General features: G+C 40.9%; 1 protein-coding gene across 3 annotated transcripts in view; it reads left to right on the top strand.

Moving 5' to 3' along the window:
- The window catches only part of PIP4K2A (phosphatidylinositol-5-phosphate 4-kinase type 2 alpha), a 203,837-nt gene that overhangs the window by 100,812 nt on the left and 82,442 nt on the right, over positions 1-20,583 (top strand). For all 3 annotated transcript variants that reach the window (XM_020966869.2, XM_078151943.1, XM_078151944.1), the window contains 2 exons: positions 6,206-6,303; positions 7,625-7,721. In XM_020966869.2, the coding sequence (XP_020822528.1) occupies positions 6,239-6,303; positions 7,625-7,721 (162 nt within the window). In that variant the 5' untranslated portion in view covers positions 6,206-6,238. The remainder of the gene's footprint in view (positions 1-6,205; positions 6,304-7,624; positions 7,722-20,583) is intronic.

Genomic DNA, 20,583 nt, shown 5'->3' with positions numbered 1-20,583 from the left:
AACAGATTTTTCCCAGTTCTCTTGCCAGATACCAGTATAATATTGAAGCTGTGCCCTGGCCGTTCCTGGCTTGTGCCCGTGGCCAGCCCACTTTCTTTCCTGCTCATACATCACTTGGATGTTATCATTCATGCCACTTCTCTCACACGCTCCCCTCTTCCAGACTTCCCTATGACTGTCAAGGGCACCAGCATCTTCCTAATTGTCCAGGTCTGTCACCTCCCTGTCATCCTCACCTGCACACTGTCGCTTCTCATATCCGACCCTTGCCTGATCTTGTCATACATCTCTTCCAGCAAGTCTGATGTGTCACCAGTTCTGTCCACTCACATAGCCACAAACCCAACCCGGGCCCTCATCACCTTTTATCTGAACTTCTGTAATAGCCTTCTGATTGGTTTCCCTGACCCAAGTCTCTCCTTGCTCTACTCTCTCTTCCACTCAGGTTCCAAGGGGATCTTAGATCTGACCAGGTCACCTCCCTGCCCAGTGAATTCTGGTGGCTCCCTCTTACCTTTAGGATCAAATAGAAACTATTTCATAACTGTACCCTTTCTTACCTTTCCAATTATCTCCAGCTATACTGTCCTAATGGCCATTCCTTGACCATGACCTGTCACCTCCCACCTCTGTGCCTTTGAACTGACAATCCCCCATGCCTGGAATGTTTTCCTCCTCACCTCGTCCCTTGGTTTCTCTAACTTCTGCAGGAGAGCCTTCCTGTTCCCACACCACCTAGTGATTTCCCCTCTCAGGTCATCTATTTATTTTGCTTATGGCTTGTATTTCATACTGTCTCCCTCATTCAAATGTGATCTCCTTGAGGGCAGGGACTATTACTGCTTTTCTTTTTATCCAAAGCATTTAGCACAGTGTCTGCCTGGCACATAGTCAGTAATTAATATGTGCTTGTGGACTAATTACCCTTTGTGGTTGGTAATGTTATTACAGACTGCTCATATCCACCATGTATCCCTCCACTGCTCTTTTTCAACTTTTGGAGACTATAGTACTCTGTAACTTTCACTTATACAGTGTCAGTGAAAGAATATGTTCCTTAGAAAAATGGAGCTTTGTTTCAAAGATAAGCTTGGGGTAGATAATAATGCTGTTCAGTGTCCAAAGCTAAACAAGTCTGGTCTCCTCCTCCTCAATTTGGGACCAAGGTTTATTATCATCCGTAGCGTCTGTCCAAGATAAAGGAACTGATCTATATGTATTTACATGTATATACAATATATTATTGATATGTAATATACAACACACAATCATAGGTGTATCTATGTATACATATACATACATATATACACACACACATATATGCATACATACATACATACACATATATAAAATGCATTATCCATCCAACTCCATATCACAGTGCGGACAATTGACATCCTTTTTCGTTGGCTTTTCTCTCTGTGCATAGTTAAGCCAAACTGTTTTGAGTGACTGATTCTTGTTTAAGTTCAGTGTCACAGGGTTTTATAAAATCAACGCGATGTCATTTGCTAAAAGAAGCAAATCACACAAGGGTTCTTAAATTTTTTTGTGGTTTAAATCCTGAAACCTTTCTCAGAATAATGTTTTTGAATGTATAAAATGAAATACATAGGAGTACAAAGCAAACTAATTGTATTGAAATGTGCTCATCAAGATATATAAAAAAAAGCCTCAAATCTTGAAGGTGTCTGTATCTTGACTTTTCTGTTTGAACTCTGAGCGGGACATCCTCCGTGTTTATTGACCAATTGGCTATTGTTATTGTTATCCTTTTGCAAAGAATCTAGTATGACTCTGACATGTGGTCTATGCTTATGTACCCAAAAAGGATTTAATATTCAGTAATCCAGCTGAAAATATAGGAGGAAAGGCCTCAATGACAGAAAGACGAACTCCTGAAAGTCAGTCGTTTGTTAACTCTTTCATCTCCTTCTGAAGATACTCAGACCCTTCAGTGGATGTTCCTAATGTGAAATTTGCTTTATTTTGTAGTTATCTCTGTATGTTGTGTTTTTGCCAGTGGTGTCTCAATAAATCTATAAAAGTATTTACTGTGTATGTATTTGAATATTCCATTCCTTGGCCTTTTGAGGTCTTCCTTTGGTGTTGACTTTAGTATCCCTTCTTGGAGTCACAGGTGAGAGTTGGGTGACAGGTGGCCACCAGAGGTAGATGAGCAGCCCTAAAAAGGGCTCAGCCAACCCTCACGCCAGACATGCTAGTCCTCCCCATACGCAGATTAAATATTTTTGAATGATGGAGGTTTTCTTCCTGACTGCTTACTGCCTGGGAAGCTTTATCAAGAAGTGAGTTTAATGTAATCAGAGTGCTTGGGCTGGTTCCAAAGTAGAGACAGGGATAGGGATGGAAACTAGACTTGTGGTTTCATTGATGTGAGGAACACTTGGATGAAGGAACTCCCTCCGCCAGTACAGATTGGCCCCTTTCCTGCAACTTAGGGTTGTAAGAGCAGAGGTTCTGAACATTTTGGGGGATCATGGATCCCTTTAGCAGCCTGGTAAAGCCTATCCAGAATAATGTTTTTAAGTATATGAGATATACAGAATTACAAAGGGAATCAATTGAAATACAGTTATCAAAATATTTAAAAACCAAGTTCATGGATCCCAGGGTAAGAATTCCTGTCTTAAAGACTTTCTTTAAAATTAAGTGACTTGCCCAAGGTCACACAGCCAGCTTGTATTTAAATCAATACCTTTTAAATCTTCTCTCCTGGATCCTTCAAAGAGCTACTAAAAAGAAAGAATCATCCTGAATTTTTTACTTTTTCAGCACATTATGGCAGGAAAAGTCCTGGATTTGAAGTCAGAGGACTTGGGTTCAAATCCTGGCTCTACCAGTTTTTCCTTTGGTGACCTGGTCCGGATTACTTAACGTCTGGATATCAGCTCTTCTGTAAAACCAAGGGGATGGGCTAGGTGACCACTAAGGTCGCCTTCCAGGTCTAAATCTTTATTCCTGTGGGCCTTGCTCAACCTCTGGTGGAGATGCTGATGAACAGAGAGGGGGGAGTTAGCTGGGGGCAAAAAGAGGAAGCTGGGACCATGGCAAAGCGAAATAGCTGGTCTCTAAATTATCAAGATTTAATTCCACTTTGAAATTGGGGAAGACATCATTAATCACGCCAATTGTGATTGAAGATATGACTGTTAAGGAGAGGCACCAGTAATACTTTCCTGTTGTAGGAAGATAAATTTTGAGCTGGAAAGGGATCTTACAGGTCACCTGGTCTAATAACACTGTTCTTTTACAGAAGAGCAAACCTGTATTTACCAAGAAGATGGTAAATGACTTGGCTAAGGTAGTGCAGGTTCTAAGTGACCAAACCAAGGTCAGCACCCAGGTCATCCGGCCCCACATCTAGAGCTCTTCTTGTCTGTGCTGTGTGGCCACCCTGAATTGATGTAGTGAAATAGTGAACCCAGCAGGTACACGCTCCCTTTGTTTTGACACCTTTGCTTCCGTTTTTTTTTTACGTTAGTCTTCCTTTCCAGATCTCCAAAATATTTAAATAATTATCTCTGTAACAGTGTCTTTAATTATAAAGTATATTTTAATTATCTGGCCCCAGGATTTATGTTAACAATTAGTGAGTTCTAATTATGGTTCTTGCATTGATTTTTTTTTTAATGTAATCCTTCAAGCTTTTACAATGCAATAGTAAAATGAATCTGGAACAGTGTTTATCTGTCTCACAAATTTGCTCTGAGAATTACCCCTGTACTGGTAAGGTACTTAACAGTGAACGAATCACAATAGTTGTATGATTTCATGTTATTGTTTCAGTTTTTATAAATAGCATCTTTGTGTGTTTAACGTGCAAAAGAGAGTCTGGAGGTGCTACACTCAGGCCAAGGTTGTACAATCTCCAGGTGATGCTGGATTAACTTCCTTCTTTGACTTGTGCTGTGATATTATTTTGGCTTGGGAAGGAGCTGTTGGCACCAGTAAAAGGATCCTCAGAGTAATTTATGGCAGTAAAAAACCAGAGAGCTAATTGTATGGAAAGGTTTTATAAATCAGCAGTCTGTGCAGTGCAAGAATTAATTGGAGAGTTGGCGGTTGTAATTAAGATTGTTTGGGACTAATTTAAGATTCTATACAGGTCATCTCCCATTACAATGAAACCTGAGGCACTATTTTGGTTCTTTTGTTGTACTAGAATTTGGTTGTCCCAAATATCGCTTTGACTAGGTCATTGCCAAAGGCTTAGCAATCTTTATGTTTACATATACATGCATTCATAAAGCTTCTTTGTTAGAATTGTACTTATTTTAAATGGATTTGACCATGCCTAATTTCCAAGTAGCAGTATTTTCAATACTCAGTGCTGAAACGCTTTATAATATGATTTTAAAATGAAGCTTACTGGGGCCAACAAACTCAGAATTTTTCTTAAATTCTTTACTTCTATCATTTAAGAATTTGTGGTTTCATTGGCACTACTGTTTCCTGCACTGATTAATAAGTGTCTAATGAGTTGCTAGGGAAAAAAAAAATTGTCACATGGTGACTGACCTTCTGGTGATGAGACCCTCTACGCTTCACTGTCTTTTACAAGTAAGGTTTTTTTCCTATTAAGCCTTCCTGGTCCCCTAACTTGTTAGTACTCTTCCTCCTCCATTGTACTCACTTGTGTGCATGTTTAACCCCTCCTATAGCTTTTCAAGCCTTTCACAAGGTGGGCCTCTTCCTACATTTCCATTCCGCTTATTCCCTTCTGTGTTCTCTGTGGACCAGTCCTACTGACCTCCTGGTTGTTTCTATCTTCTATCACCATGTCTTTGTATTGGCCAACCACTATGCCTGGAATAATCTGCTGCCCCCAGGGATCCCTTGTTTCCTTGGAGACTCTGCCAAAGTGACACATATTTGGGGAAATCTTTCGTGGTGCCCTCAGCTTGTATTTGATTTGTACATGCCTTAAAGATGCTTATATTTGTTCATGTTGTCTCCCCTGTTAGAATGTAACCTCACTGAGAGTAGGAACTATTTTGGTGTTTGTATCTCCAGTGTTTGTAGCACAATGACTGGCACAGAGGAGACATCACCTAAGCTCTTGATGATTGATTGAGGGCAGTGTCCCTGTAGTTCTTTTGACTTCGTGCCCCTTGTACCTATATACTTGTGCCTTATACATAATACATCCTTGTAGAATTAAATTGCAAGGGTCTATTTTACATTTTAGAGGAAAGCCCAGGTTATTTTTCAGGCACCTTGTCACCGAAGAAGTCTTTCCTTTTTCATTTTGTCCCAGGAGAGAAGGTTGGCATGAGGGTGAAGAGTTGGCCTGTGCCTTGTAGAAAGGGGAATGGTGAAGATATTCAAGGTGGAGAAAGCTGGAATATTGTGAATCAAACCAGCCAAGTAGTGGTGGGGTGGAAGGGAGGGAGGGAAAAAGTGGAATCCCAACTCCCTAGTGAGGAAGGAGCGCACTTCAGCTGGTAGTTAGGACCAATTAACAGAAAGAACTCTTTTGGTTTTGGAAATCTTGATTCTAGAGATTAAGCTGTAGGTTCTTCTTACTCAAGCCAGAGTTCAAAGGGTAACCAAATCCCAGGGGCCAGGCAGAAGTTAATGGGGGTATTCTTAACCATCCCCCCAAACCTGGGCAAGTGGGTGAGAGTGAATACATTCCACAAAGTGGAAAAGGGTCCTGGGTGTCAGCCTAACAATTCTTACACCTGAGAGGGTGGCTTGTTTGTTTTAGAGTGTTAATTCCTTAAGAGGAGGAGGGGTTGTTTCATTTTTTGTTTCTGTATTGTCAGTGCCTGACTCACAGTAGGCACTTATTTTAATCGATTGGTTAGTAATAACACCCTTCCTCATTCTGCCAAAGGGATGATGCTAGGGGGGAGGGGTTGCCATTTTTTTTCCCTTCCATTGTCCTTTGCCACTAGCAGACCTGTCGCCATATCCTGGCACTGGTGACAAAGACAAGAATCAAAGATCTGCTTTGGGGAGTGTTAATGTATGGTGCTCAGGAGGCAGCTGTGTGTATGTGTGGTGGCACCAGGAAAGGAGAACAGGGGAGGAAAACCAAACCCTGAGAGTAGCAGCAGGAAGAAGAGGAGAATTCCTAAAGCCACTCAGCTAATGAGGGACATACATAAGGATGGAATGGGAAGCGGCTTTCTAAGCAATGATAACCACTGTGGAATGTTTCTTTTTTCCCTTCTAGATCAATGAGCTGAGCCACGTCCAGATCCCTGTAATGCTCATGCCGGACGATTTCAAAGCGTACTCCAAGATAAAGGTGGACAATCACCTTTTTAACAAGTAAGTTCAATGACCACTTTTCTCTCATGCTAGGAGAGTTCCTGGGAGTTCTGTTTTTATGAAGTTTTAAAAACTCCATTATTTTTCAATGGGTAGGAGTAAAGTTTTGCTGATTAAGTTAATCCTGTGATAAACACAACCATCTGTTCTGTTCAAAAAAGTAACAGCAGGGCCTACTGGGTAGTATCCTTTTGCCATATGGCATATTGTTCTCTGTGAATATTTTACATGTTAAAAGTGAAATTCTCATTATAATGGGATTTTTTTTAAAGGATGCAAATTATTTGGATTTTGGAAGAAATATAAACTTACATTCAGCAATATGCATCCTTAAAAAGGATTCATTTTCCACAAAAATCAAGAGGATTTATTTTGCCAATGAATAAAGGATGGCACGTATTTTTGTGAAACTTAATAGGAGGTTGTATAAAGTGCTAAAAATATTACTTTTGTCTATGTGAATTTAAATGAAAGAATTTCTAAATAAAACCATTGTCCTGAGTGAAACAGGTGAGTCAGTCCTTATAATATATTTTGGAGGCTGGGCTTTCAAGAGTTAGAAGGGTGAAAGAAAATCTTAGTTCACTGTTTTGTTATCTGAATTGAATTGGGAAAGTAGTAAAAAAAAATAACATATTCAGTATTTGAAGTTAGTGTGGGAGGATAGTCTTATTGTTTTTTCAGAGGGCTATAATTCAGTCCTACCACTTGTGAGTAACTGAAAATGGTCCAGAAATGTCCTTCACAACTTCCTCCTGCTGTCCTCTACTTTTCTTTTCCTAATTTTGTTCGTTTCTTCTTTCTGTTCCACTTCTTCCTTTCCTCTTCACCTCTTCTTTCCCTCCTCCTCATGACTTCTCCACTTTCTAAATCATGAACGTGAAAACTGATGGATAGACATGGTAGAGATTAAGGGAGGTCTATGCTGTCAGAGGGATGAAGGAGAAAAACCATTGCCATTTGTCCTTAAGTATCGCATGTAAATATATATATACTAGAACAATCCATCAGGACATTTTAGTATAATTAGGAGAGGTAGTAACAAGAGCATTGGGTTTATAGTTAAGACCTGAATTTGAGACCCAGCTCTGTTACTTAGTGCTTGTGTCTTCTTGGGCAAATTGTCCAGCCTCTCAGAGCCCCAGTTCCTTTAACTATAAAATGAAGCTAATGATACCTCTAGTGCCCATCTCATAAAGCTGATGGAACTATTGAGTGGGATGAATGTGTTTGTAAAATGTCTTACAGACTTTATAAAGCTATATAAACATTAGCTGCTGTGTGTGCCTTTGCATCTCATTTTATGGTATTACAATTTCAGAGAGAACATGCCGAGTCATTTCAAATTTAAGGAATATTGCCCAATGGTTTTCCGCAACCTGAGAGAAAGGTTTGGAATTGATGATCAGGATTTTCAGGTGAGTGATAGCACTTTTACCCTTCTCTTGGCATGGTTAATCTCCAGTCCCCTGGAGCTCTGAGGAGGAAGGAAAAGATCCTATTTTAAAACATGCTTATAGTTCAGCTCTGGTTCACAGCCAGTTGTTAGTTACTAACTGTAAAGAAAGACCTAGCATATACCAGAGATCCAGGCCCATTTGTTTAAATAATTGAGTTTGAAGAGGTGAAGCTGCCACAGCGAAAACGCTGAGTTTTTAGGTACCAGCTGCCACTAGAAATTGTGTTCCAATGTGGTGATATCAAACTCAGATAGAAACTAGATTGTATGGGTCCCTGTGGGCCACATGTTGACTTAGAAATCCATATTATTAGCATCATCTGTGTTCTATTGTATTTCTATGTATTTTGTTAAGTATTTATTTCCAAATTACATTTTTATCTGGTTCAGGCCACAATCAGGTGGGCCTTGGGTTTGACAGTTCTGGTCCAGCATGCTAGCTAAGGACTCAGTCACAAAACCAGGTTCCACCAGTGCCTCAATGTTCTTATGTGTAAAATGGGTTAGACTGGCTGGCCTTACAGGTATGTTCCAGTTCTAGATGTGATCCTGTAATTCTGTGTTTATAAAGTGGTGATAATAGTACCATCCCATTAGGTTATTTTGAGGAAATCAGTTTATAACCTGTAAAGCCCTCTATGAGAAGCATTGTGGGCAGAGAGCTGTCTTTAAAGTCAAGAAGACTTGATTTCTGGTCCTGTTTCTGACACAGACTGGCTTTGTGACAAGCCAGTTGAATTCTCAGTGCCCCAAATAACTTTATAAACTTTGGAGAGAGAGCTTGGGAAGGACTCCCAAGCCCAAGCCCACTGTTACTGTTCAGTTGCATCCTACTCTCTGTAACGCCATTTGGGGTTTTTTTTGGTAAAGATACTGGAGTAGTTTGTGTTATAAAGATGACCCCAAACTCAGTTCTGAAGACTTTTTTTTTTTTGGCTAGGCAGTGGGGTTAAGTGACTTGCCCAAGGTCACACAGCTAGTTAAGTGTTAATGTCTGAAGTCAGATTTGAACTCAGGTCCTCCTGAAGTCATGGCCGGTGCTTTATCCACTGCTCCACCTAGCTGCCCCTTAAAGACTTTTAAAGAGGTTGAAGTGCGTCATTGTAGCGAGAAGCAGGTGCACCTCATTGGAGGAGGAGAAAATGCCCGCGGTAAAAGAAGCCAGAATAATCTTTATAGTTAGTAATTGCCTAACTCCTCCCTTCTGGATCAGGACTGGTCCTAATCCTTCTGGGTTACAATCTTCCTTATATGCCCCACCCCTAATATACATTATGTGCCTAGAATTGTGTTATTACTCCTCCCCTGGAAGGAGAAGTTAGCTTGTCTGTGCTGATTTCTTACCTACTTATATGGAAACTTAACTCTTTCATTTCTCACAATTTGCCATTTCCTTCTCCAGTTCATTTTACAGATGAGGAAACTGAGGCAAACAGTTAAGTGACATGCCTAGGATCACGAAGCTAGTGAGGGTCTAAGGCGGATTTGAACTGAGGAAGATGAGTCTTCCTTACTCTAGGCCCATGTAAATGCCCCAAGCCCCCTTTCCTCTCCCCAAATCACTGTATACATGTGAACTCATTATTTTCATAAGAGAACTTAGAGAGAGGGAGCTTGGTTTAGTGCTGTTCTTGGAGGCAGGAACAAGTCTTGCCGGTGTCACACATACTGCTCATTCAACTTCTCATTAAGGGGCTTCATGGTACATTGGAAAGAGTAACAGGTCGAGTCAGAAGACCCATGTTCATACCCTACCTCTGCCACTTCATTTGCGTGCCCTTCAGCAGGAGAGGGAAACTCTCTGGGCCTCTGTTTTTCATGTGTAAAATGAAGGGGTGGTCTAGAGGGCCTGTGAGATTCTTCTGAGTCTGAAAGCCGTGACCCCCATGATCCCTGCACCAGCTCACTCCCAAAGACCGTAATCTTCAGACAAGTTGCCAAATTAGATAAGAGGAGAGAGTGTTCCACCCAGGACTCTGCCTCCTCTCCCTCTACCTTCAGTAGAGGAGGAAACACAAAGACTTTAGAATTAATTAATTTCATTCATAAAGAAATCATGTCTTCCCTTGAAATAACGCAGTTGAAGAAATAGATGTCATCTGGTCATGTGGCATTAAAGAATCGTAATGTAATGGAGCCTGCATCAATGTCTCCAGTATTAAAAGGTTTCGCTCAGGTGTCAGAAGGGAACCCATCAGACTCATTTGGCTGCTCTTGCTTCAGCCTGGTGTCGCTCTACTGTCCCTGTGAAGAGTCCTAGAAATAGCCGGCCCTTGCCAGCAGCTGCGTTATTTTTATACAGGTGATGTGGGGGATGGTGAGTAGGTGAGCATGGACCCTGAAAGGGGGTTGGGCCAGTAGGTGGTTCCACAGCCCTGGTATCTGGGACTTACATCCAATCCTGAGGCTTTAAATAACAGAATAGTCCCTTCACCATCAGCAAGCTGTAAATGCAATAAGAAGGCATCCCAAATGGCATCAAAGGATGTTTGTTTGCAGGACATTGACAGATATTTACATTTCTTTTCTAACCTCATTTTGTGAGTAGGTATTTTTGTAGCTACAAGGAACAATGTGAAGTTAATTATCACTCTATACACGAGACCTTTAGTAATCAAAGTGAGGGTTCTGGCAGTCCTGTACATTTTATACACACTGGCTTCACTGTAGAGGTCAGTGAGAAAATGAGTGTTTTCTCTGGAGAGAGAGAAATGAAAGAGAATAAAAGAATAAACTGTCATGCTGCTTCTTGGACAAGTGAACCTTGCTTCCTTAATAAGCAGAGCCACGTTTAGATCTCTGCCTTAAGTGTCATCCATAACTTGTTTGGTTATTTATTGTCCTTTTAGTTGCATATTTTTCTTTTATTGAAAACAGCCGTTCAGAATTTGCAAAATGTTTTTTTTTTCCTTTGCTGATTTGCTGCTTTCCCATTTGTCAAGCACTTACATTTCTCCCAGTCTAGGAAAGTGAAGATGCTTTCCTTTGTTGATTGAGATACTTGTTTGCTGAAGAGTCAGCAGTAGAAAGAGAAGGCTCTTGGGTAGGGGACTCTCTCCTTGGTCCTGGGTGTACCACAACAAGAAGGATGCTACTTGGCCATGGGTAAGGGAGAGAATGCTGGATTTCTCATTAGAAGAATTCTGATACCAGCTCCGTGATCTGCCTACTGCTTGTTTAAAGTCCCTTAACTTGCTGGAGTTTTGGTTTCCTCATCTATAAAATGTAAACAGTAACGTTGGAAAGTACCTTCTTTCCAGAGTAGTTATGAGTAAAAATGTCCTTTGCAAATTTTGGTGTTATGTAAAAGTGGATTCTTATTACTCATTTATAGCTCTGGGGTCCCAGGTTGAGAGTTTTAAAAAAGTGATCATGTTCTATCCCCAGGGTTGATTGATGGTTGTTTTTTCCTGTTGAAGGGGCCTGGCATTGATTACCACTTTCTCATACTGCCAGCCAAATTCATAAAAATGCTTAGAAGCCAAGTACTTGGGATTACTGCGGAAGCCAAACACCAGACACATTGTCTGCAAGGAGAATGGCTGGCAGAAGGCATAAAGTCCTTCAAATCTCATCAGTAGCTTTGCAGCTTGAAGTAAGGTTCCTAGGTTTCATTGGTGTAGGCATTCCTTCCACCAACAGAGGTCCCAACCTCTCAATGCCTTAGTAAAAAGCCATAATGACTTGCTGTAGCCTCCCAAAGTTGTGTCTTGGGGTCTGGCCTGGTAATAAGCCTCTATGATTTTAGCCCTGCATAATGGGCCGTCCTGTCTCTTTACCTTGCCTGAAGCCTTTCCAGCTTGGTAGGACCTGCCAGAGCTTGAGCTCTGCTGTTGGAATTGATGGGTGCCTAGGGTCACTTCCTTGCCATGATGGAGAAGGAAGGAAAAGATTTTTCTAATATATCCCAAATGGAAAAGCCTTATTTCATCTGAATTTCTTCTTCCTGGTCAATGAACAAGACTCATTAAGTACCTTTATTCTGTGCCAGAGACTCTGTTAGATGCTGGAATAACAAAATAAAAAGTGGCCCCTTCCCTGCCATTAAGGAGCTTACATTTGGGGAGGAGGGGTAAAGTAGGAGGAGAATATAATGTGTTTAGAGGTAAATAAATAAATACAGATCTATGCAAAACAAATACATATATAGTGATTGGGGATAGCACTAACAACAGGGAAAAGAGGAAGGGCCTCTTGAAGATGACAATACATGAGCTAAGGCTTGAAGGGAAGAAGGACTTTCAAGAGGTGGGTGAGACAGAGCATTCTGCTGGTGCAGGGTTCAGCCTATACAAAGGTACTGAGGTGGGAAATTATTCCATTTTCTGATCCTCTGTGGCCAGCGGATCCTTCTCCCTTATGCTTATTTCACTCAGCTACCTCCTTCCCTCCTTACTATCATACTCTCTGCTTTGTGGAAGGGACCAGGAATCATGCTGTCCCTGGGCTGGGTTGACTGCTAGCAGCCTAGCCATATTGGGAGGAGAATATGCCACCAACGTTGCCCAGTGATGTCCCTGAAGCAGACCAGGCCTATCTCCCCTTGCATAAAAAACTGGTTTTCCTCTCCCTGCCTTAGTGTCAAAACTTCCTTGCTCAAATTCTTTAGAAACTGGCTCTTAAATCTCTCATATAACTATAAAAACAAAAGCAGTAAACATAAGGTTTATACTTCACCTTCAGGCCAGCAAACAAAATTCATTGACTATCTACTGTGTGCAGATCGTTGTGTGGGCAGAGATTCAAAGCTTAGAGTCTATTTAGAACCTTGTAGAGACAATGAACACAGACAGAAGTAAGCTACAAAAAAAAAAGTTCAGAAATGTCCAGGAAAGTCAGTCAGGAAGCATTTCTAAGCTCTTAAAAAGTGCCATGCATTACTAAGCACTGAAGATATAAAAATGGGCAGAAGCAGCCCCTGACCATGCTGGCTACAGGATTGGGTGAGGCATCATGAAGGATATAGGATTTGAGTTTGTGCAGATTGGCTGTAGGGAACAGAGCTAGGTGCTGAGGGTGCTAGTTGCCAAGAGGCTTATTGGGAAGAAAGACCCCTTCACAATGAGAGCTTCCTAAAAGTGGAATAGGCCACCTTGGGAGGCATTGGGCTTCCCTCTCTTCAGAGTTCTTCAATGATTTGTTGAGGGTTATGTTGTAGATGTTCTTCTTGTCAAGATGTGGGTGGGAGGCCGGCATCTGCTCGGGTCTCTTCCAGCTTATCAAAGCTGATTCATTGAAGGATGGGTAGTAACTTAACTAATTGAAAGAAGGGAGGGCCTTCCAGGGTTAGGGAACTGGAAGCAGACATGGAGGTAGGTAAGCACAAGATGCATATATACAAAGGGCAAGTAATTCAGTTTTGTGGTAACATGTAGTGAAGAGTATGCAGCAATACTGGAAAGGTTCGATGGTGCCAGATTATGCTGGGTAAGGAGTTTAAACTTTACCCAGTAGGCAGTGAGGAGCCATGAAGAGATTCAGGGGCAGGCAAATGACAAGACTAGATCAGCAGATCTCAAAGATGATCTAGTTGTAGTGTTTTTGTTTGTTTGCTTTTGCTTGCTTGTTCATATGTTTGATTTTTTTTTCAATAATGGGTGTATAAGGAGGTTTTACAAAGTGAACTCATGAAATCTTGACTGTATCTGAACTGTGAAGTCAAGCATAGTAGCTGTCTCACAGACTCACTTAGGCATTGGAAACAGCTGTGCTGTTGAAATAAGGAAATGTTGGCCAAACTGCAGAGATAGTCCCTGTTTCATGGGCTAGTACTATGATTTTCACTTAACGCCTCTAGCTTGAATACCATTTAATGTCTCTACAGATGTTTTGCCTCCGCACACTGATGGAGGGTAAAAGGAAGTATGCACTCATGAGGATGTGGGCATATTGGCTTTCTTTCTTCAAGTCTGCAAGAGAGCCAACATTGAGGTTTGGGCTTCTTGCTCAAAAGAGAACTTTGATCAGAATTTTGAACTTGAAATTTGCAAGGGGGGAGGGGAAAATTTCCACCAAAACCTTTGAAGTAAATCATTCCTGAAACAATTGAAAAAGAAAGATTTGCAGGAAGTTGGAAAGAATGACCTCTCTCTTATCCAAACACTTTAATTGCATGTAAGATGTTTTATGAAAATGGCCTCTATGACTTAGAAAGGAGAAATGGAATAAGCAGAAAAATGTCTTTGAACTCTGCACAGAATCTGTTTGCCTTTTTAAAGGAAATCAGCTTCTCCCCTGCTCACTGCCACCACCCACACATTTTCCTCCTAAGCCTCCGCAGCTCCTGCTTTTGAAAGAATAGTGTTAGAGTCCTATTTGAACACTGTCTTTGGAGTTCCTGTTGCTTTCAACCTGGTTATAAATAATTAAAATAAGGTCCTTTTTATACTTCTAATGATAACTGCTCTTTTATATAGCGATCAAGATCAGATACCGTATAGCTGAATTTCCTAAAATTGCTCACTAAAATTGGTTACTGAAATAATGAGGTGTAATTCAATACCCCCCCCTTTTTACTAAAAACAAAACTATAGAAGTTGATATTTAAGTAAGAAGTGTAGACTGCTGACTAAAAACTTTGGAGGCAAATTAGCAAATAGAAGAATGATTCACAAGAAACTAATTGGCTTTTCTGTTGAACTCTTAGTATGAGAGATCAGTATAAGTAGAGTTGAGCCGAAGTGTAATTAATCATTTGTACGCCACTCTTATCCTTTGCTAGCTTGACTAGCGCTTTTGGCATTTAAATTGCTGCCTCTCCTTGGAGACTGATTTTTCCATTGTAAAACGTGTTTAAAGAACTCACTAAGCAGAGATATTTCAGGAACTCCCTTCACCCCACCCCATTTTCTCCTCTCTTTGGGCAGTAAGCACAAAAGTCAAGCATATATTGAGAAGAGCCCCCACGTGGTCCAGGACAAGATGGTGTCTATAAACCTTCAACCCACCATGATAAGGATGAAGAGTGGAAATAGGTAGAAGGTAAAGAGGAGGATTTATAGTTCTCTACAAACATATGTGTCCAGAGGCTAATGCTGATGTGAAATAAAAGTAAGAAGGCTCCCACTCTCTGTAAAGAGCTGGCCATCTCCCATTATACGTGCCTCCTTAATGGGAATCAATCTGAATTTCTTCTTTAGGCCATGCCTCACAAAATGCCAGTATGTTCACCAGTGTTTTTGGTCCATGTTAAGATGATAAGCATTTCAAATTTAGGGTCCCTGTCTAACTCAAACTCTGGAGTACCCTGAAAGGCACCTAAATGTTTTTTTTTGTAGTAACCCAGCACCAAAACAACCAGCCAACTCATTCCTAATCAACTGGTCAGCTCAGGAAGGTGGGGGTGGGTTGGGGGGAGTCGAGGCGGAGTAAGGAACCAATTAAAGGAACGATTTGGCAAACTAACTGGATGTTTGATGGAAATGACTGATCTAGTTCCATGGTAGTGATAGGTTTGGTAGCTCCACAGAAGCAGTTGAAGTGGAATGACAATTGACAGTGACCTTGAAGCAGACCAGTTTTATCCCCCAAAGTTATGTATGTGTGTGTATTTGTATGTATATGTATATATTTGTGTGCATGTACATGTGTATATTTGTATGTATGTGTATATGCCTATATACATGTATACATGCATGCATGTGTACATACGCATGTATGTTATTGGGAAACTTTGACACTTTCATTTTGGGTACTGTGTTTGTGAATGACAACAACAATCATAATTGCAGCCTCGAGGGATGGCAATACCTGGAGATAAGGTGGGTATCCATCAATCAGAGAATGGCTGATCAAACTGTGATGCATTAATGTAGTGGAGTACTGTTGTCCTATAAATAAAGTAAAGATGAGAACCTCGGAGAAACATAAGAAGACTTGTATGAATTGGTAAACAGAACCAGGAAATAATATACATGATAACTAAGGTAATGTAAACAGAAACATTAAGAGGCAGAGAAAGTGATTGATTAATTGTAACAATCAATCTCTAGGTGGTGATGGGGGGAGATTATCAATGCAGAATGTTGTATGTGCCAAAGATATGGTTGCTGGCGGTTGTTTTTGCCCAACTGTTTTACTTTGTTCCAAGGGGATTGAGGGGCATATTAGGAAATAACTGGAAAAAGCATCAATAAAATTCTAAAAAATACCTGCTTATTAAAAATAGGACACGTACATTATCCCATTTGAGCCATACAACCTGGGTGGGAGGAGGTGCCCTAGGTATTATTCTCATTTTACAAAGGGAGAAACCCATGCTCAGGAGGTTAAGGGAGAATGATGACTTACCTATGGTCATATAAATGTCAGCTGGTACATGACAAGTGATTCCTATGCCCAGTGCATTTTTCACAATACCGGACTATCCCTCACATCTCACTACCATTTCTGAGTGAGGTAGAAAATCATAATATTGTGCTGGTCGAGTTCACTGTGAATTGGTCACATAACCTCAGTTGGGTCCTCCCTGCTAAAAGGCAATTTTTTTTACCCACCTCTAATCATCTTACTATCGGACACTCACCTTAGCAGCAATTCCAAACCTTTTCTTTACTTCTGACACTTCCCGTTGTTCCCCTTCTCCTTCATATCTCAGTTGAGAACCTTATTTTTTACTGAAACTTGTCATAATAGACTGAAAAAATTGAGGTCATTTACCAAGAGCTCCTTTTCTCTACTCTTCCTTACCTCATCTCACTCAAATATGTTCTACTACTATCTGCTCCTTCACCTCTATGTCATATATATGGCACATATACATATATGTATACGTGGCGCACACAACACACACATACACATCACACACATGTGTATGTATATATGTACATATATACACATAATATATATGTATATATATGAAAATACAGAAAGAGATATGTTTGTTTTTACATAGTTATTTGCATGTTGTCTCTCCCTTTTGCCTGAGTTCCTTGATAGGAAGAACTCCTTTTGCCTTCCTTTATAAGCCCAGTGCTTAGCACAGTGCCTAGCCCTAGCACCCAGTAGGCACTTAATAAGAGGCTATTGACAGGTTGACTGACTGGTTTATACATATATGAACTACCTGCTTACTAAATAATATATTTAGGTGATTAAATCAGATCTAAACTCAACAGCATACGTTGCTTGAGATGGTTTTTTCCATCTGATTGTGAAATTAGAGTAACTGGATTGGCGCCTTCTGTCCACATGTGGAGGCATTAGGTTCATGAAGAGGATTGCTTTGTTTTACCATGGGGCTTTTCAAAAAGTGTTTGTTCTTTGTGACGAGGGAAGTTGAGGGGGGTGGGTGTTGTAAATCAATATGGCGATAAAGTCATTCTACCACCTGGTTTATTTATTATTCAGACCTTTTACATTAAGTTAAAAGGATAAATGGTCCTGATTCTTATTGTTTTTGTTAATGCCTTTTGCTTTACCTGAAAGAAGTCTGTATTGATCCATGGAGACCACTACAATAAAAGTAGAACATGGTAATTAGCCCACTTAATTGACCTTTATCAGAGTAGAGAAACAGTGAATTTAATCAGGCCTCTTAGGCCGAATCGGAAAGCCTGCTTCCTGCCCCACTAAACGTCTGTGGCTCTGCTCTGACGCCTCTTCTCACTTGTCTTTTAAACACTTAGATCTCTTTTTTCTTCTCCCTAGCATGGAAAAGCTTTTAAAGGCAAATTGAGGCATCAGCTCACCATCTACTGAGGATTCAGCATTAAAAACTTCCTCCTAACTATTGTTTTCTGCAAAGTGGGTGTCTTTCAGATTTCCCTTTCCAGTCCCTCTGTACTCTTGAACGCCCGCTGCAGCCACACCTTCAGGCTGTCTCTGAAGTGTCAGGCTAAGACCCTACCCCTCCCCCCTCCACGGCCCTGATGTGTCACTGGGACTGCTGCTTCTACACCTGCCCTAGACCCTGGTGCTTCAGGATCAGAAACTAAAGCTGTTCCTATCCAACTTCATTTCTTCAGAGATGTATTAAATACAGAGCCCCATCCCAAGACGGAGGGATACAAAGACAAAACAAAACTAAAAAAATCCCTGACCTCAAGGAGATTTCATTCTATGGTACTTTAAAGTGTAGAGATTAATGTTCGTGTCTGACTTCCCTTCCATAAACACCTTTATTTAGCACCTATTGTAAACAGTGCTGGGCACCTGAGGAAAGTACAGAGTTTAGATTAGACATGCTTTCATGGAATTTATCCTATAGCAAGAAGTTAAGACACATATACTGAAAATAGTGCCCCATGAGATGTGAGTGCAATTAGAGAGAGGAAAACAAAGTACATTTTCAGGTCCAGGACAAGGAAGATCATTATCAATAAGAAGGATCATAGACAATTTCCTGGGAAAGGTGACATTTTAGTTGGATTTTTAAAGAATAAGTAGGAATGGAATAGGCCTCCTTCCTTTATACATGCATACATATGTACATACATGCATATATGTGTGTGTATATATATAGATAGTTAGAGAGTTCCTGCTTCCTGCACAGAATTATATATAATATAATGTTATATGTATATATATGTATGTATATACGTGTATGTGTGTGTGTGTGTATGTGTATATACATATACATATACATATATAAAAATAAATATATAAAATGCATTGTGTGGCAACAGTGGTCTGAGTTTCTAGAGGCTCAGAGTGTAATAGATTTACATCTGGAAGGAACCTTAGAGACTTTTTTTGGTCGTTCAATCATGTCTGACTCTTCATGACTCCATTTAGGGTTTTCTTGGCATAGATATTGGAGTGTTTGCTATTTCCTTCTCCAGCTTATTTTACAGATAAGGAAACTGAGGCAAACAGGGCTAATGGACTTGCCTAAGGTCACACAGTTAGTATGTGTCTGAGGCTGGATCTGAACTTGCAAAAATGAGTCTTCTTGACTCTGGAGTCAGTGCTCCACTGTACCACCTATTTTCCTCTAGAGGGTAATAGTCCAGTATCCTTATTTACAGATGAAGAAACTGATGCCTAAAGAGTTGTGTGACTTGCCCAGGGTCATAAGGGTTATATCAAAAGTGGGATTTGAACTAGGAACCTCTGACCTTGAACAGGAGTTCTTAACATTATTTTCTGTCATGAACCCCTTCTCAGAATAACATTGTTAAATGCATAAAGTAAAATACGTAGGATCATAAAGGAAGCCAATTATACTGAATTGTAGTTGTCAAAATATTAAAAACAAGAGAGAAGTACAAGGTTCCCCATGTTTTAGAGCCACTGTACTACTCTATAACATAACTATATTTCTTGGTTCTACTGAAGGGGTTTTACTTTTAGTTTTTTCCACTAGACCTCATTTCTAAGGGGGGGGTGTGAGAGAGATATTGAGAGAGAGAGAGACTATTGAACAATTACTCAAAAGACTTTGTATTTTTATATTTTCTTTTCTTTTCTTTTCTTTTTTATGTGAGGCAATTGGGGTTAAGTGACTTGCCCAGATTCACACAGCTAGTGAGTGTTATGTGTCTGAGGCTGGACTTCGAACTCAGGTCCTCCTGACTGCATGGCCGGTGCTCTGTCCACTGCGCCACCTAGCTGCCCCAAGACTGTATATTTTTGACAGGAAGAGAAGAATCTTTAAGTCCAGTACTTTCGTATTACAGATGAGGAAACTGAGGCGTAAGTGACTTGCCTGTGGTCATTCAAAGGCAGAGAGGTAGGAAATAGCAGAGCCGGAATCTGAACTCCAGTTTTATGGTATCAGATCATGGGCTCCTCCTGCCCTGCCATGTTGCCTTTCATATTGATGGGCTCTTTGTTGGGCATAGGCCGCTGCATAGCACTCAGCCTGGTCTTGTAGGGGAACCTTTTCCAAAGCAGTTATAAACTCCTCCCCCAATAAATGGCCCCCGACCTGATCAGCAGCAAAGGATAAGGGGCATTAATTAGTAATGCTCTCATGCTTTTCCCTGAGCTGAACTGCAGACTGGAAGTGCTGATGGGCGGGTGGCTCTTTCATCTCCAGGCCATCTCCAGCTTACCACTTCTAAAAATAAGCTGCTCAGAATTCCTGCAAGATTGGACTGGTCTGGGTACGCATAAAACTGAATTGTTTGCTAACTGCAGCCATTCTCGGAATGGTCAGAGTGTTTGTTTTAGGGGAGGAAGATGTTGAAACTGTCAGTGAATGGCAGTCATCCTAGGCCCCAGAGGCAGGCGATGCATGGACTATATGAGCCTATGGATATCCTCTTCGTGTGTAAATATCCTGGCAGTGTGGTGCAGTAGCAGGATCCCTGACTTCGGATTCAGAGAACCTGGGTTTGAATTCTAACCGCTGTGGGAGACTTGGGGGAACTTGGACAAATCACTTCAGCTTTGTGGGCCTCAGTTTCCTCATTTCTAAAAATGAGAGCACTGTAGGAGACAACCTCCAAGGGTCCTGTCATCTTCTCAGTTCCCTGAATCTGCCCTTTATTCATCTTCCTGTTCATTTGTCTTAGCAAAATAGTTACAATTGAAACCTGCACATTTTTAGTCATGTGTATATCAGACTAGTTTCTCTCTCTTTCTCTCAGCAAAGCTAGTTTGACTTTGAGACACCTAAAATCCACAGAAATGTCCTTTGTCCCTTGATCTGTTCTCTGCCGAGGTTCTACCTTGCTCTCTTTGTATTAGGTAAGGCGCCTCACATTCTGGCTGTGTCGTCGGCTGCTTGCTGCTTCTCGCTCCCTCCAACGTGTTGAGTCCCCTTGTTATGACCCCTCCCCCTCCAGCTGTCACTCAGAACCCATACTTCCTGGACAGTTAAATTCCCCAGCTGCTGCCACACTCTTCTGACCTAGAAAGTTTGGTCTGTAATACTC

The sequence above is a fragment of the Phascolarctos cinereus genome, unplaced genomic scaffold (assembly GCF_003287225.1).
Source record: "Phascolarctos cinereus isolate Bilbo 61053 unplaced genomic scaffold, phaCin_HiC Scaffold_1;HRSCAF=81, whole genome shotgun sequence".
Classification (NCBI taxonomy): Eukaryota; Metazoa; Chordata; class Mammalia; order Diprotodontia; family Phascolarctidae; genus Phascolarctos; species Phascolarctos cinereus.
Note: the sequence above shows the minus strand (reverse complement) of the source record. Positions and strands in the feature narration are given on the sequence as shown.